This window comes from Salvelinus alpinus, chromosome 4 (assembly GCF_045679555.1).
Source record: "Salvelinus alpinus chromosome 4, SLU_Salpinus.1, whole genome shotgun sequence".
In the NCBI taxonomy this organism is placed as follows: domain Eukaryota; kingdom Metazoa; phylum Chordata; class Actinopteri; order Salmoniformes; family Salmonidae; genus Salvelinus; species Salvelinus alpinus.
This window is the reverse complement of record NC_092089.1, coordinates 77,945,056-77,962,684: the sequence shown is the minus strand read 5'-3', so window position 1 is coordinate 77,962,684 and position 17,629 is coordinate 77,945,056. Positions and strand designations below refer to the sequence as shown.

The window sequence follows — 17,629 nt, the reverse complement described above, 5'->3', positions numbered from 1 at the left end:
GTGAAGATACGGTGGTGAATAAAATACTAAAACCAAACACTAATTGTTAATCATTATTTTATCTTTTGTACTATTGTGTTTTATTATCTCGTGGGAAAAAAGGTCTGCTAAATCTGGCTCTGGCACCATTTTAAAGTCGATGACGCTGTTGCCGAAGTCATTAAAGTCTTCGAAAATAAATTATTTTGGTGCTTTAGTTTGGGAAGTTCTCATGGATATGCAGTTTTTTAAACTCCCTCAGATTAAAATAATAAGACGTTTGAAGTCGGCGGCTGGGGACAAAGCCACCCTACACCCCCAGTTTTACTCTCCAGCGACACTTCGGGTTCTCTTAAGATATGTATTTTTACACAAACTTCAAAAGGAGGTAGGGCATCATTGAAAATAAATTATATCGCTTCAATGCTGCATGTCGTTAGATCATGAGAGGAACAAGATGTGATAAAGAATCGATGTGATACGTTTGACAATCACCTACCTATCAACTGCATCACGAACATGATCAAAAGCTAGACTAAAAAGGGGGGTGAACTGTCAATCCAAGGAAAAAGGAACTCCTAAAGCTGACATTTACAGTGTGCTGAAAGTACAAATAGCCTACCTCAGATAAAGCCATTTACTTTACCTTGGAATACTAGCCAGAATATTTGTTCATGGAAGCAATTGTTAAAACTACAGTGCTAGCATTTATCTAAAGCTGAATGATCTACCATTCAGAACCCCAAAGTGGTCCAAATGGATATCTTTAGATCACTACTCTGCCACAGCGTCAAACCCTGATTGGCGCCAACTTATTCATTTTCAAGCTAGGCCTACATTTCCAAAGTCAGCAGAAACTTTAGATCAATACTTGACTTTTGATCTTAAGCAGGCTCTCTACACAAACCCTAGAGCAGCAGTTCCCAACTATTTCTATTCCGGGGACCACCATATCACCGTCAAAAGTTCTTGAGGACCACCATTTGTGAATGTAACAAATTAAAGGACTATTATTGTTATTATAAAACCTTAGCATTATGAAAAGGTATGTAAAATTGCTTAGAATACTATTAATACTCCCGACTGTTATTATCTTTGGAAGACAAAAATCTAAAATAAATAAAACAATGTGAACCACCTGTAAGTTGAAAACCACTGCTCTAGAGACAACACCAGTCTATCCATCCTTTATGGTTCAGCTCACACGAACAACACAACCCTCCATCTGTGAGAGAGAGAACTCAGTTGAAGCCTGCACCAGCTTGTTCTTAGACGTGGTGGGAAAACACTCCGATGCAGGAGAAAAGCTTGTATCAAGCAGGGTTTCTACCGATTTCATCATTGGGAGGCTGGAGAAACACAGGATATTTGTTGAGGCGACTCCTTCTCCTGCATAGGATGTGACTGGCAGGCAAAATAAATATGTTTGTTGAGCATTGGAGTCGATGGAGAGAAGAGCTAGTGTTGGGGCCTAGTGGAGGAACAGAGGAAACCAAGGGAAGCCTTGTCTGAGCTCTGGAAGAAGCAAGGACCAGACACAGAAGCTTATTAGTCTGTGTCGGAAACAAAGTAATCATCACTAGTATGTTCAGGGAACACGCTGAAATGCAAACTGCATTATTGAGACTTAGCACTAAGGAGGGCCTCAAAAATGCAACGAGCATTGCATAAGAGTTATAATGGGGGAAGCAGGTAGCCTAGTGGTTAGAGCGTTGGACTAGTAACCGAAAGGTTGCTGGATCAAATCCCCGAGCTGACAAGGTAAAGATCTGTCGTCCTGCCCATGAACAAGGCAGTTAACCCAATGTTCTCTGGGAGGCCGTCATTGTAAATAAGAATGTGTTCTTAACTGACTTGCCGAGTTAAATAAAAGGTTAAATAAAAAAAATACAAACATTAAAATAAGCTAGGTTCATTACAAACGAGGACAGAGATATGAGCATGTCCTAAAATGGACACCACTGGTGCCTTTTCTCCAGAGTCTTAGTAATGCAGATTATCTGATTGCTTTGTTCTTTTCCCAGGGCATTTTCTTTTAGTCCTACATATTGTCCAGAAACCAATATTCTAAACTCAGCAAAAAAAGAAACGTCCCTTTTTCAGGACCCTGTCTTTCAAAGATAATTCGTAAAAATCTAAATGACTTCACAGATCATCATCGTAAATGGTTTAAACTGTTTCCCATGCTTGTTCCCATGCTTGTTCAATGAACCATAAACAATTAATGAACATGCACCTGCGGAAAGGTCGTTAAGACACTAACAGCTTACAGACGGTAGGCAATTAAGGTCACAGTTATGAAAACTTAGGACAATAAAGATGCCTTTTAACTGACTCTGAAAAACACCAAAAGAAAGATGCCCAGGGTCCCTGCTCATCTGCGTGAACGTGCCTTAGGCGTGCTGCAAGGAGGCATGAGGACTGCAGATGTGGCCAGGGCAATAAATTGCAATATACGTACTGTGAGACACCTAAGACAGCGCTACAGGGAGACAGGACGGACAGCTGATCATCCTCGCAGTGGCAGACCACGTGTAACAACCCCTGCACAGGATCGGTACATCCGAACATCACACCAGCAGGACAGGTAGAGGATGGCAACAACAACTGCCCGAGTTACACCAGGAACGCACAATCCCTCCATCAGTGCTCAGACTGTCCGTGATAGGCTGAGAGAGGCTGGAGACTGAGGGCTTGTAGGCCTGTTGTAAGGAGGTCCTCACCAGACATCACCAGCAACAACGTCGCCTACGGGCACAAACCCACCGTCACTGGACCAGACAGGACTGGCAAAAAGTGCACTTCACTAACGAGTCGCGGTTTTGTCTCACGAGGGGTGATGGTCGGATTTTCGTTTATTGTTGAAGGAATGAGCGTTACACCGAGGCCTGTACTCTGGAGCGGGATCGATTTGGAGGTGGAGGGTCCGTCGTGGTCTGGGGCGGTGTGTCACAGCATCATCGGACTGAGCTTGTCATTGCAGGCAATCTCAACACTGTGTGTTACAAGAAAGACACCCTCCTCCCTCATGTGGTACCCTTCCTGCAGGCTCATCCTAACATGACCCTCCAGCATGACAATGCCACCAGCCATACTGCTCGTTCTGTGAGTGATTTCCTGCAAGACAGGAATGTCAGTGTTCTGCCATGGCCAGCGAAGAGCCCGGATCGCAATCCCATTGAGCACGTCTGTGGGATCGGAGGGTGAGGGCTATAGCCATTCCCCCTAGAAATGTCCGGGAACTTGCAGGTGCCTTGGTGGAAGAGTGGGGTAACATCTCACAGCAATAACTGGCAAATCTGGTGCAGTCCATGAGGAGGAGATGCACTGCAGTATTTAATGCAGCTGGTGGCCACACCAGAAACTGACTGTTACTTTTGACCCCCCTTTGTTCAGGGACACATGATTCCATTTCTGTTAGTCACATGTCTGTGGAACTTGTTCAGTTTATGTCTCAGTTGTTGAATCTTGTTATGTTCATACAAATATTAACACGTTAAGTTTGCTGAAAATAAACGCAGTTGACAGTGAGAGGACGTTTCTTTTTTTGCTGAGTTTATATCCTCCTCCCTGAGCAACTGTTATCTTCATTATTTACTGAAGAGGATGACTAACCACACACACACATCACTATGGGTGAACATAACATTCAAGGGAAAGGTACATTGAGATGAAAATGTATAATGGATCTAAAGCAGAACTGAAAGAAACTCCCCATTCTTCCTATTATAATGGAATAAAAAAGGCTAATGTCTGATTTATTGATTGATTTGTCAAAACATTTTTCTCATAAACCCAATGATCCTGATTGGCATTTCACAGGTGGATGAATCCAAATGCTGCAAATCCTTGCAACCCTCATTGAAGTCCTGTACTATTTAGGGTCATCATGAGCAGACAGGTCTTCATGATTTCGGGCCGGTTTCCCAGACCCAGAGTAAGCCTATACAACTGGATATTTACACTGCTGCTACTCGCTGTTTGTTATCTATGCATAGTCACTTCACCCCAACCTATATGTACAAATGACCTCGACTAACCTGTACCCCCCCACATTGACTCGGTACCCCCTGTATATAGCCTCGTTATTGTTATTTTATTGTGTTACTTTCTATAATTTTGTTTATTTCTATAATTTAGTTGAACTCTTTCTTGAACTGCACTGTTGATTAAGGGCTTGTAAGTAAGCGGTAAGGTCTAGCTAGATATGTTGCATTCGGCACGTGACAAATAAAGTTTGATTTGATGTTAAACGTGCTTAATGAAGATTCTCAATTTAAAGTGTCACTCCTGTCTAAATGTTGAGAGTGGATAGCCATTTACTATACATGGTGTGATAGCCTAATTCCCTTTACTGTAACACATAGGCCTATTCAGGCAAGACATTTAATTTGGAAGAAGTCTACCGAATTCCTTTACTCTTTCTTCCCTCTTCCCTCACCAAAACATCTTTCTCCTAGCAGTATGTTCTTGTTACAGTGAAACTGACGGCTTGGAAATTATACACCGGCAACAAAAACATTTTCCTATGTGTCCATTCCAATGAACGGATATGGATGGGAAAGGCAGAGCGAGAGCTGAGAGGTAATTCTTCAGAAGCAGAAAATTCCTACTGGGAACGGGCAAGTCTTTGGAATGCTAATGAGTTCAGTTTGTGCATGTGTTCAATCTGAAAAAAATAAACTAAATATTTCCTTCACACATAAGTGTTTTCAACAGTGCAACCTGAGGGCATGTGTGAAAGCGTTCGTCCCTGATAAGTAGAGATTAACCTTAATTTCCCAATTTCTGGACCAAAGCAACGAGCAAACGGGTCATTGTCGATGGTGAGTGCTGTGGGAAACATTTATCATCAGGGAATCATCAAGTACCACTAGTCCTGTGATGAGCTTGTGTTCACTCACTGGTCTTCGCTTAATAACATAGGCTTCACCTCATTTCATTGTTATTAAGTCTGGATCACACACTACGAACTGCAGTATTTGAGACAGCATAGCCAGTAAAGTATGGTGACCCTGAGAAAGACATCCAAAAATAGACAGAGCCAAAAATACAGGCTTGGTCTTTACCTCGACAACCATATTTTTTTTTCAAATGGCCCCAATTTCACCTTTGTCAAAGGAATAAACCATATACAATCTAACTCATAAGAGAACTCCCTTTCTGCAAAGGTCTTCTCAACTCTGATTGGGTGATTTCTGAACACACCGTTGCTTTACCTGCAAAGGCATTATTCTGTCCTGAAAATACTTTCTCTTATCACTTAAGTGGGTAGGAGACGTGAAAATAATCCAGGGAAACTAATTGGAATGGGCCTGTGTGAGTGTATGCCTATTATCAACAACAGGAAACTGGGCCACAAAAGCCTTTCCTGTGTGCCTCACAACACAAGAGCAGCTCTACCCAGAGTACAATTCTGGCAATATGTACAGTACCAGTCAAAAGTTTGGGCACACCTACTCATTCAAGAGTTTTTCTTCATTTTAACTATTTTCTACATTGTAGAATAATGTCGAAGACAAGAAAACAACAAAATAACACATGGAATCATGTAGTAACAAAAATAAATTTAACAAATCTAAATATATAGCTACCCTTTGCCTTGTTGCCAGCTTTGCACACTCTTGGAATTCTCTCTAACCAGCTTCACCTGCAATGCTTTTCCAACATTCTTGAAGGAGTTCCCACATATACTGAGCACTTGTTGGCTGCTTTTCCTTCACTCTGCCGCCCAACTCATCCCAAACCATCTCAATTGGGTTGAGGTCAGGTGATTGTGGAAGCCAGGTTATCTGATGCAGCACTCCATCACTCTCCTTGGTCAAATAGCCCTTACACAGCCTGGAGGTGTGTTGGGTCATTGTCCTGTTGAAAAACAAATGATAGTCCCGCTAAGCGCAAACCAGATGGGATGGCATATCGCTGCATAATGCTGTGGAAGCCATGCCGGTTAGGTGTGCCTTGAATTCTAAATAAATCACTGACAGTGTCACCAGCAAAGCACCCCCACACCATTACACCCCATGCTTTTATGCTGGGAACCACAAATGTGGAGATCATCCGTTCACCTACTCTGCGTCTCACAAAGACACAGCAGTTGGAACCAAAAATCGCAAATTTTCACTCGTCAGACCAAAGGACAGATTTCCACCGGTCTAATGTCCATTGCTCGTGTTTCTTGGCTCAAGCAAGTATATTCTTCTTATTGGTGTCCTTTAGAAGTGGTTTCTTTGCAGCAATTCGACCATGAAGGCCTGATTCACGCAGTCTCCTCTGAACAGTTGATGTTGAGATGTGACTGTTGAACTCTATGAAGCATTTATATGGGCTGCAATCTGAGGTGCAGTTAACTCTAATGAACTGCAGCAGAGGTAACTCTGGGTCTTCCTTTCCTGTGGCGATCCTCATGAGAGCCAGTTTCATCATAGCGCTTGATGGTTTTTGCGACTGCACTTGAATAAACTTTCAAAGTTCTTGAAATGTTCCTGATTGACTGACCTTCATGTCTTAAAGTAATGATGCACTATTGTTTCTCTTTGCTTATTTGAGCTGTTGTTGCCATAATATGAACTTGATCTTTTACCAAATAGGGCTATGTTCTGTATACCACCCCTACCTTGTTACAACACAACTGGCTCAAACGTATTAAGAAGGAAAGAAATTCCACAAATTAACTTTTAACAAGGCGCACCTGTTAATTGAAAAGCATTCCGGGTGACTACCTCATGAAGCTGGTTGAGAGAATGCCAAGAGTGTGCAAAACTGTCTTCAAGGCAAATGATGGCTACTTTGAAGAATCTGAAATATAGTTTTGATTTGTTTAACACTTTTTTGGTTACTACATGATTCCATATGTGTTATTTCATAGTTTTGATGTCTTCACTATTATTCTACAATGTAGAAAATAGTAAAAATAAAGAAAAACCGTGGAATGAGTAGTTGACTGGAACTGTATATCCAATGAAATATTTATTTTCCTCAACGATTCTCTCAATTACATCCTTCCCCAAACAGTCTTTTCTGGGATCGTTCCTGTCAGACAGCCAGAGGCTGGCTGGTGTATTCCTAATGAATGGGCTGGTTCTCTGGGTGATTCTGATTTGAGTTAGTTGGCTGTGTCATACCAGTTGATTGGGTGCACTGCAGTGATTTGGGAAGACGCAGTATTCCATGACTGCAATCTTGCACTGCCATCTTCTGGTAGGAATGAGAACGTCTCAAAGTTCTGCTGATTCTTCTTTACTGCTTATTCAGTGTAGGCTATTTGTGGCAGCTGTTTGAATCAAAGTTTACATTGAAAATCTAGAAATGATCTATTAGGCCTAATTAGCCTACTTGGTGCTAGATCCATGTTGACATTTTAAAGTAGAGTAATGTAATCAAATGTCTTCAGAATAAGGTGGTAGAGTACAACTTTTCTGTGTCTCTTTGAACCACATAACCTATAGATTTAATGACCTAAGTGGTGACTAATACGAGAGATGTCAAAGGTTCAGGCTGCTACACAGTCACTATGGAAGCTCTAGTCTAGAACGGTTGGTTAAATTGTGTTTAGGAACATTTTTAAACTCCATGGTTAAAGTAGTGAGAAATATATGTAATTGTCGTAAAAATCTGTGAGAGTGCTTCATTTACTATCATCTAAATCTTGAATTATTTAGACATTATTAATGATTTAAATGGTGGTTTGAGCCCTGAATTCTGATTGGCTGACAGCCGTGGTATATCAGACCCTATACCACGGGTATAACAAAACGTTTCTTTTTACTACTCTAATTACATTGGTAACCAGTTTACAATAGCAATAAGGCACCTCTGGGTTTGTGGTATATGGCCAATATACCATCGCTATGGGCTGTATCCAGGCAATCTGCGTTGCGTTGTGCATAAGAACAGCCCTTAGTCGTGGTATATTGGCCATATACCACACCCCCTCGGGCATTATTGCTTAATTATGCTACTTTCCCTATGGAAATACTAGAGACGTAACGTTTTTATCGCACAACAATTCAAGGAAATACAGATCCTTTTTACCTCAGATTGGTGATATTAGTATTAAAATGTATAGTCATCACGATCTCACAATATCGATTGCTTATAACAGATCAGTATCTCTGGTTTAGTATCGGTGTTCGTGATGGGGAGGAGGGTGCGGGCAGCAATCGGTTGTAGAGTATGCACTTAGTTTTACTAGCATTTAAAAGCAGTTGGAGGCCACAGAAGGAGTGTTGTACGGCGTTGAAGCTCGTTTGGAGGTTTGTTAGCAGTGTCCAAAGAAGGGCCAGATGTATACAGAATGGTGTCGTCTGCGTAGAGGTGGATCAGAGAGTCACTAGCAGCAAGAGCGACATCATTGATATAGAGAGATAAGAGTCGGACCGAGAATTGAAATCCTGAACCTGAACTAAATTAGAGTTAGTTATGGTGGTGTTTCACATTCTTACCTTGATTCTGGGCATTGTAACTGTAGGAGGTCTTGCCTTGGCCACAAAGCTGTGTGTGGAGCCCCTCTCCACCAAGTGCCTGATGTAAGGCATGTATTTTCTCCCATTTGGACCAAACACAAAGTCCTCCCTGAGAGCATCGATCAACACTATCACTACTCTCTTGAAAAGGGCGTCCGGGACTTTGGAAGAGTTGAGGGATCTCCCTGCAATGCCAAAGAAAACGCCAGTTACCAACACATTATAGCCATTGCAGACAACACCGTGGAACAAATGGGTAGGATAGCATTTATTCTGTGTGCAAAATAATGACTGTATTACATTGTCATTCAAGCAATTAGTTAGCTAGCTATCCAATGCACAACATCAACATAGCTAGCTGAGAGCACAGTATAACAATATCACACTAATTGGGAGTATAGCTAGATAATGTCAACACAACACACCGGTAAAGGGTTCAGGCAGGACATCTGACAACTTGCTCTTCGATGAAAAAGAAGATTTGATAGGGACTGGGAAAAATCCCCTAAGAAACAAGGCAATGCCTAATACCTCCAGTATGAGACAAAAACAGGCAAAAACAGACGACCGTATCCTCATTTTGCTGACTGGCTGGCTTGCTAGCTGACTGCTATGATATGAAAGGATACACGTTTTCTTGACAACAGCGTTTGAATTAAGCCTCTGACTCTTGCACTAGCTACACTGATAGATAACGTTAGCTAGCTAGAGCTTGCTTGCTGTAATGAATGGCTCTCCCACCGACTAGTTCGCTAACTCGCCCCAATTTTGCAAAATAATGTTTTCTTTACAATAACAAACAAAACATTTTGTGGCATATTCATCACCACTGCAAAACATGTGTTTACACCAGTTGAAAAATTATTTCAGGAGCTGAAGCTATCAACTGGTGTTTTGACTCATGTCCGTGTTGGGTTAAACCAGCTACGGGTAGTCGAAGCAGTCAAAGAATGTACATGAAATGTGTATAAACTTCGAGAATAATCACAATACGTCCAATGATTTATATACACAACCAATGATTTATATACACATCATTGAGTGAAACATGTTTTGAAAAGATTCAAGCTATTGTCGATATTTGTGATTTTTTAAAATAAAGACAAGTTAAATGTATTACATATTTGTGATACGCTGAATGGTCAAAAGAGAGATGTTTGGGTAGGCATTGTAATGTTAGGTAAAATACAGTAGCTTGGCCAACCTTTTTGGATACAACATAAAACAGCTTGTGGTTTGCTGTAATGATTTATTTTGTAAAGCTCTGAGGTGAAGGTTCCCCTGGGTACAAATCTAAAATCAGCTTCCTCTCCCAATTCCAACCTTAATGTAATACTCCAGTCTCCTTTTCAGCTCATTTATCACCTGATGTATTTAACAAAAGTCACATCTCAATAGGGAATCCAGGTATCCTCATGGCACAGCACAAGTGGGGGGGTGGGCCTTTCCTCTTTAGATTTTTTTTTACCCTTTAGTGTGTGTACTTTACTGTATTTATACTTGGGATATCACTTTTCAACAGTAAAGGCGCCTGCATAAATAGGTTCGGTTTGCTCCTATCAGAACTCTGCTAGGCGAAGCGAACTTCTGCGCTTGCATACTCCCTAAAGAGTATTTACCCAGAAACAAAACTTCTGCACCTGCATACTCCCAAACTCCCTTTGCTTAAAAAACAAGAAAAAAGCAGCAATATTACTGTTGTTTGTCCCTCTTGAGCCACTGTAGCAACAACAGAGCCATAATGAAACCTTTTCCCTTAATCGGATAGAAGGCTCATGCTCTCAAAATGTCAGCGCCCGGAGAGGACATGTTTTCGAGGTGAGCAGGATGATTATGAGATGGAGTTAACTCGGGATGCCACCGGGCCACAAGCAAAACCAGGAGAAAAAGGATATTGGGACAGGGACACAGAAAGATGGATTTCAGAGGAGAAATGGAGGGGGAAAAGTGGAAGAAGAGATCAAAGAGAATGAGGAAAGCAGAGGTTGGGTTTGAATTTGAGGAATATGGCAATAAAAATGGAGATGGGGTTTCAAAGAAGATTGGTGTCAAGTGCAAACAGAGTGAGCCGAGCGCCAGACCAAGTTCTGGAGGTGAAATGGAAGTGAATGAGGGCGAGTTAAGTGAGGTGGAAGATGTGGTGAAGAGCTTGGAACCCGAGCCAGGGATCAATGGACATGATAAAGAAGAATCTGGTCCAGTAGGAGTGACAATTTTGGAGAAAGTGGATCCTTGCCTTTTGGCAGATTCATTTGTGGTTTCAGAATGGGTGGGAAAGGCGTTGGGTGCAGTTGAATCAGTGAACGTAACCTGTAGTGGACTTGTGATATTTGTTTGTGTTTCCTCTGACCAGAGGGAGCAGGCACTACATGTCACGCAATTTGGGTCAAGATCTGTTTCGTGCTTTGCTCTTAGGAACAGGGCACCATTGAAAGGAGTGATTTCTGAGGTAACGTTACGTTTGGAGGTGGAGCAATTGAAGTTGAAGATTCCTGGTGTTTGTGATGCCTGCCGTTTGGTGCGAAACAGACCCGGTGGTGAGCGTTTGTGAAACAGAGGAGACACTGTCTTTTAGAGTTTTGAGTCAGAGTCTTTACCCAACAAAGTCATGTTAGGAGATATCAGTTATGGGCCTCCCGAGTGGTGCAGCGGTCTAAGACACTGCATTAATACAACCTCGGGTTTGATCCCAGGCTATGTCACAGCCAGTCGTGACCGGGAGACCCATGAGGCAGCGCACAATTGGCCCAGTGTCATCCGGGTAGGGGAGGGTTTGGCCGGCTGAGATTTCCTTGTCTTATGGTGCTCTAGTGACTCCTTGTGGTGGGCCGGGCGCCTGCAAGCTGACCTCAGTTGTCAGTTTGACAGTGTTTCCTCCGACACATTGGTTCAGCTGGCTTCTGGGTTAAGCAAGCAGTGTGTCAAGAAGCAGCGTGGCTTGGCAGGGTAATGTTTCGGAGTACGCATGGCTCTCGACCTTCGCCTCTCCCAAGTCCATAGGGGAGTTGCAGCGATGAGACAAGACTGTAACTACCAATTGGGGAGAAAAGGGGTAAAAGTAAAAAGAAACAAAAAGTATATATCAGTTATCCTGGTAGAGCTTTTGTGTCGAATCCACTGCGCTGTTTCAAGTTTATGGTCATATTGCAGCAGTTTGTAGGAGGGAGATTCCAAGATGTGCAGGGAGGGCATGTGTGCAGGGAGGGCATGGCCTAGAGGACTGTGTAGTTTCGGTGGATAAATTTGTGTGTGTCAACTGTAGGTGTGCCCATGTTGCTGTTGCTGGGGATCAGAAGTATCCAGAGCGAAGGAGGCAGGTTGAGGTGGCTAGAGTCAGTTTAGTGCAGAAGGTGTCGTATGCTGAGGCAGTGAAGAAACTAGAGAAGGATGGGTCAAGGGTGAGGGATCCTGAGAGGATGACTGTGAGTAGGAGGTCTGTGCCAGCACAGAGTGTTGCAGGTTTAGGTTTTTCCATTTATGTTTTTAGGTTGGAATTGAACACGTATAGTACAATAGCACATAGGCCGCACCGATTGGTGTTGCCTCATTAGTCAGTATGTGTTGCACCTGTGACAGTTGCCATCTCGTTAGTGGGAAGGTGTTTCACCTGTGCTTGCCCAGGTGCTATTTAAAAGTGGCTGACCCAGCGCTCCAGTTATTTTTTGTCATCTGGCAGGCCGACTGGATCTAGCTATCTCGGCTGCAGTACCAGTCAAAAGTTTGGACACACCTACTCATTCAGGGGTTTTTCTTTATTTTTACTATTCTCTACATTGTAGAATGATAGTGAAGACATAAAAACAATGAAATAACACATATGGAATTGTGTAGTAACCAAAAAAGTGTTAAACAAATAAAATATTCTTCAAAGTAGCTACCCGTTGCCTTGATGACAGCTTTGCACACTCTTGGCATTCCCAGCTTCACCTGGAATGCTTTTCCAACAGTCTTGAAAGAGTTCCCACATATGATGAGCACTTGTTGGCTGCTTTTCCTTCACTCTGCGGTTCAACTCATCCCAAACCATCTCAATTGGTTTGAGGTCGAGTGATTATGGAAACCAAGTCATCTGATGCAGTACTCCGTTACACTTCTTCTTGGTGAAATAGCCCTTACACAGCCTGGAGGTGTGTTGGGTCATTGTCCTGTTGAAAAACAAATGATAGTCCTTCAAAGCGTGAACCAGATGGGATGGCGTATCACTGCAGAATCCTGTAATAGCCATGCTGGTTAAGTGTGCCTTGAATTCTAAATAAATCACTGACAGTGTCACCAGCACAGCACCATCACACATCCTCCTCCATGCTTCACGGTGGGAACCACACATGTGGAGATCATCCGCTCACCTACTCTGCGTGTCACAAAGACAAGGCGGTTGGAACCAAAAATCTAATTTGGACTCAACAGACCACAGGACTGTTGGGGCGGTAATGCAACTTATTGGCTGCCAACTGCCACTAAACTCCCAAAAAGACACAGCCATAACACTTCCTAAAAAAAGTCTGAATAAATATAAGATATATCAAGAAATCTGTAATTTTGACGTTTTTGACGTGCAATTTTACATCTAGCTAAGATGTTTACAGTACTTCTCAAGTGAAAACATGTGCATGGAAACTAGTAGTTGGAAACTATTTTTCCCTGTTTATCAAAAGTGTTGGAAAAACTCTAGACCACCTTTACTCCTCACACAGAGACGCATACAAAGCTCTCCCTCGCCCTCCATTTGGAAAATCTGACCATAATTCTGTCCTCCTGATTCCTGCTTACAAGCAAAAACTAAAACAGGATGTACCAGTGACTCGCTCAATACAGAAGTGGTCAGATGACGCAGATGCTATGCTACAGGACTGTTTTGCTAGCACAGACTGGAATATGTTTATTCATTCAATGAGATTGAGGAGTATAACTCCTCAGTCATCAGCTTCATCAATAAGTGCATCAACGACGTAGTCCCCACAGTGACCGTACGTACATATCCCAACCAAAAGCCAAGGATTACAGGAAACATCCGCATCGAGCCTACCAGATGAGCTAAATGCCTTTTATGCTTGCTTCGAGGCGAGCAACACTGAAGCATGCATGAGAGCACCAGCTGTTCTGGACGACTGTGTGATAACGCTCTCGGTAGCCGATGTGAGTAAGACCTTTAAACAGGTTAACATTCACAAGGCCGGACCTCCCGGGTGGCGCAGTGGTCTAGGCCACTGCATCGCAGCGCTAGCTGTGCCACCAGAGACTCTGGGTTCGCGCCCAGGCTCTGTCTCAGCCGGCCGCGAACGGGAGGTCCGTGGGGCGACGCACAATTGGCCTAGCATCGTCCGGGTTAGGGAGGGTTTGGCCGGTAGGGATATCCTTGTCTCATCGCGCACCAGCGACTCCTGTGGCGGGCCGGGCGCAGTGCGCGCTAACCAAGGTCGCCAGATGCACAGTGTTTCCTCCGACACATTGGTGCGGCTGGCTTCCGGGTTGGATGTGCGCTGTGTTAAGAAGCAGTGTGGCTGGTTGGGTTGTGTTTCGGAGGACGCATGGCTTTCGACCTTCGTCTCTCCCGAGCCTGTACGGGAGTTGTAGCGATGAGACAAGATAGTAACTACTAACAATTGGATACCACGAAATTGGGGAGAAAAGGGGGTAAAAATTCCACAAAAAAAACAAAAAAAACATTCACAAAGCCGCGGGGCCAGACGGATTACCAGGACATGTACTCAAAGCATGCGCAGACCAACTGGCAAGTGTCTTCACTGACATGTTCAATGTCTCCCTGACCGAGTCTGTAATACCTACATGTTTCAAGCAGACCACCATAATCCCTGTGCCCAAGGAAGCGAGGGTAACCTGCCTAAATGATTCCCGCTCTGTAGCACCCACGTCGCCATGAAGTGCTTTGAAAGGTTGGTCATCAACAGCCTCATCCGGGATAAACTAGACCCACTCCAATTCCCATACCGCTCCAACAGATCCACAGATGACACAATCTCAATCGCACTCCACACTGCCCTTTCCCACTTGGACAAATGTAACACCTATGTGAGAATGCTGTTCATTGACTACAGCTCAGCGTTCAATAGCATAGTGCCAACAAAGCTCATCACTAAGCTAAGGACTCTGGGACTAAACATATCCCTCTGCAACTGGATTCTGGACTTCCTGACGGGCCTCCCCCAGGTGGTAAGGGTAGGCAACAACACGTCTTCCACGCTGATCCTCAACACTGGGGCCCCTCAGAGCTGTGTGCTTAGTCCCCTCCTGTACTCCCTGTTCACCCACGACTGCGTGGCTATACACGACTCCAACACCATCATTAAGTTTGCTGACGACACAACAGTGGTAGGCCTAATCACCGACAACAATGAGACAGCCTATAGGGAGGTCAGTGACCTGGCAGTGTGGTGCCAGGACAACAACCTCTCCCTCAATGTGAGCAAGACAAAGGAGCTGATTGTGGACTACAGGAAAAGACAGGCCCCCATTAACATCGACGGGGCTGTAGTGGAGCTGGTCGAGAGTTTCAAGGTCCTTGGTGTCCACATCACCAATGAACTATCATGGTCCAAACACACCAAGACAGTCATGAAGAGGGCACGACAACACCTTTTCCCCCTCAGGAGACTGAAAAGATTTGGCATGGGTCCCCAGATACTCAAAAGTTCTGCAGCTGCACCATCGAGAGCATCCTGACCGGATGACCAGTTGTGGCTGCTTCACGTGATTCATTGTTGTCTCTACCGTCTTGCCTTTGTGCTGTTGTTTGTGCCCAATAATGTTTGTACCATGTTTTGTGCTGCTACCATGTTGTGCTGCTGCCATGTTGTGTTGCTACCATGTTGTTTTCATGTGGTCTTGCTACCATGCTGTGTTGTCATATGTTGCTGCAATGCTATGTTTTTGTCTTAGGTCTCTCTTTATGTAATGTTGTGGTGTCTCTCTTGTCATGATGTGTGTTTTGTCCTATTTTTTTATTTTTAATCCCAGCAGACGTCCCCGCAGGAGGCCTTTTGTCTTTTGGTAGGCCGTTATTGTAAGTAAGAAGTTGTTCTTATTTGACTGGCCCAGTTAAATAAAGGTTAAATAAAATAAATAGTGCACTGCAGAAAGTAGGGCCTAGCTGCTGTTGCACTCTCTTGTTGAATGAAGGCAAACCCTTAATTGAATTGTCCCATCCTTAGTTCCCACCACTACTAGTTGTCCAATCTCCAATGAAGGGGCATACACTTCGGCTAACGAACTTTGACTTTCCTCAAGAAAAAATTGAGTGTCTGAGAACAGCTGGGGAAAAAACCTGCCGAACACCAAAATGAACAAAAACATAACCCAATTTCATCAGGAAAGCATGCGACAGGCTTAACATTTAGGTCAAAATGTTTCAAGTTGACCCCAAATAATTATGCAAAGTAGGGCTAGGTCTACTGTATGCTAGCAACCTGACAAGGTCAAAACGTACAAAAAACTACAGAAAGCAACAGCATGCTGTCTCGGCCTATGCGTGACCACCGCACTTGCTATGTGTGACCACAGCTCTTGGCTCAAGTTTACCGTATGCTTCCCAGTCTAAACAGTTTGCGCATATACAGTATGATGAGGACATTCTGTGATGTTTTGGTGTTTGGCAGTGTTCTGCTTTTTTTTGTAGAAGGGTGTAATTGCATACCCCAATTAGAGGTGTTTTCTGATGTCAAGTTACACCCGTTGATGCTCGCCATTGGTCCCTGGCCATTTCTTTCGAGTCGGGGACAACCGTTGTTGACAACTGTAACATTGTAGCAAAGCTTAACCTCAACCTTTTCATAACCTTAACCTGCAGTCTCCTAACCTGCCAAGCTAATTGCCCTAACCTGCCACGCTAATTCAACTAACTAACCTGCCACAGTAGTTATCCTAACCTGCTATGTAAACAAATCATTTGTGTCAAGAAACCATTAACACCGGAACTGACCAATGGCAGGTATCAATGGGCGTTTTTGATGTCAGGTTACACCCACTTCAAGAAATGCACTGAATTGCGGTCTGCAATTACACCATATTGTCAGTGTTGTCAACTTAGCGACCTTGTCGCTATATTTAGCGAATATTCAGACCCCTCTAGCGACACATTTTCAAAAAAGCGACTAGCGGCAAATCTAGTGACTTTTTCTGGTGTTATTGGAGACTTTTGGAGACTCTGACTTGAAAGCACGTATTGTTCTTACTCTTCTCAACGAGCAGCGCCGTGGGCCCCACCCCCGTCCCAAAGCACTCATAGGCGGCCCAGTCCTCGCGCAGCAGCCCCTCCCAGCTGCAGTCAGAGCAGGAGATGTTCACCCCTCCACGTCCAGACTACAAATGAATCGCGTATGCAGGAAGCCGCCGCTGGCTGATCCCGCCCTGGCTTACATAAATAAAATAAAAATAACCTGAATTAGGGCCAGACTAGTTACCATAATTTTCTCACATTGCCATTGATAGTTTTTTCTATTGTCTCTTTTTGGTCCATTTAGATTGTTAATGTAGATTGTATACAATTTTTTTTTTTTTATGTTATGTTATGGTTAAAAATGTTCATGTTTTACTGTAACTTGTTGTAGGCTCCTAAGTGGACCATAAGGTTAAAACCAAACCAAATTACGAAGAAAAAAAAAAAATAATAATAATAATTATTAAAAAAAAAATATTAAAACTAAGTAACTCCGCCAACTCCGCCAGAGTGTCTCTTTTGGGTCACTTTTGCTGGTCCCAAGCCTGGATAAAGGAGGAGGATTGGAATTGTGACATAAAAATAAACAAGAATCGACAGAAGAAAGGTAATTTGTAGTTCTAAACATATTTAGGGTGTTTTTACACACTTTTTGTCTCTCCCAAGAGTTATTCCTCCCTCCTATAGCGACCATCATAATTACATGCACATGGCCAGTTATGCAAATTAGGTGATGACGTCATTTAGCGACTTCTAGCAACTTTTAGGACAGCCAATAGCTACTTTCCTTACTGAGGAGTTGGCAACACTGCATATTGTTTTTTTTGGGCTGTTCCAGTACACTTTTTTTATTGAGACTTGTTGAAGTTCGGTAGCCGAAGTCTACGCCCCTTCATCAGCGTTTGACAGAAGGGAAACATTCTGCAGATATTAAAGCATTGCATCAACAAAGTGGCTCTGAGAATTTTGAAACATTTTGTATCAACAAGCGGCTCGAGAATATTAATATTGC

General features: G+C 43.3%; 1 protein-coding gene across 4 annotated transcripts in view; it reads right to left on the bottom strand.

The window, feature by feature from the left end:
• The window catches only part of LOC139574483 (GPI ethanolamine phosphate transferase 2-like), a 123,907-nt gene extending 114,548 nt beyond the window's left edge, over positions 1 to 9,359 (bottom strand). For all 4 annotated transcript variants that reach the window (XR_011674783.1, XM_071399118.1, XM_071399119.1 and 1 more), the window contains exons 1-2: positions 8,870 to 9,359; positions 8,424 to 8,629 (exon numbers count right to left, since the gene is read on the bottom strand). Coding sequence is in view for 3 of the 4 variants with exons in the window: in XM_071399118.1 (XP_071255219.1) it covers positions 8,424 to 8,629; positions 8,870 to 9,023 (360 nt within the window). In the remaining variant the exon portion in view is untranslated. The remainder of the gene's footprint in view (positions 1 to 8,423; positions 8,630 to 8,869) is intronic.
• Between the last annotated feature and the right edge of the window lie 8,270 nt (positions 9,360 to 17,629).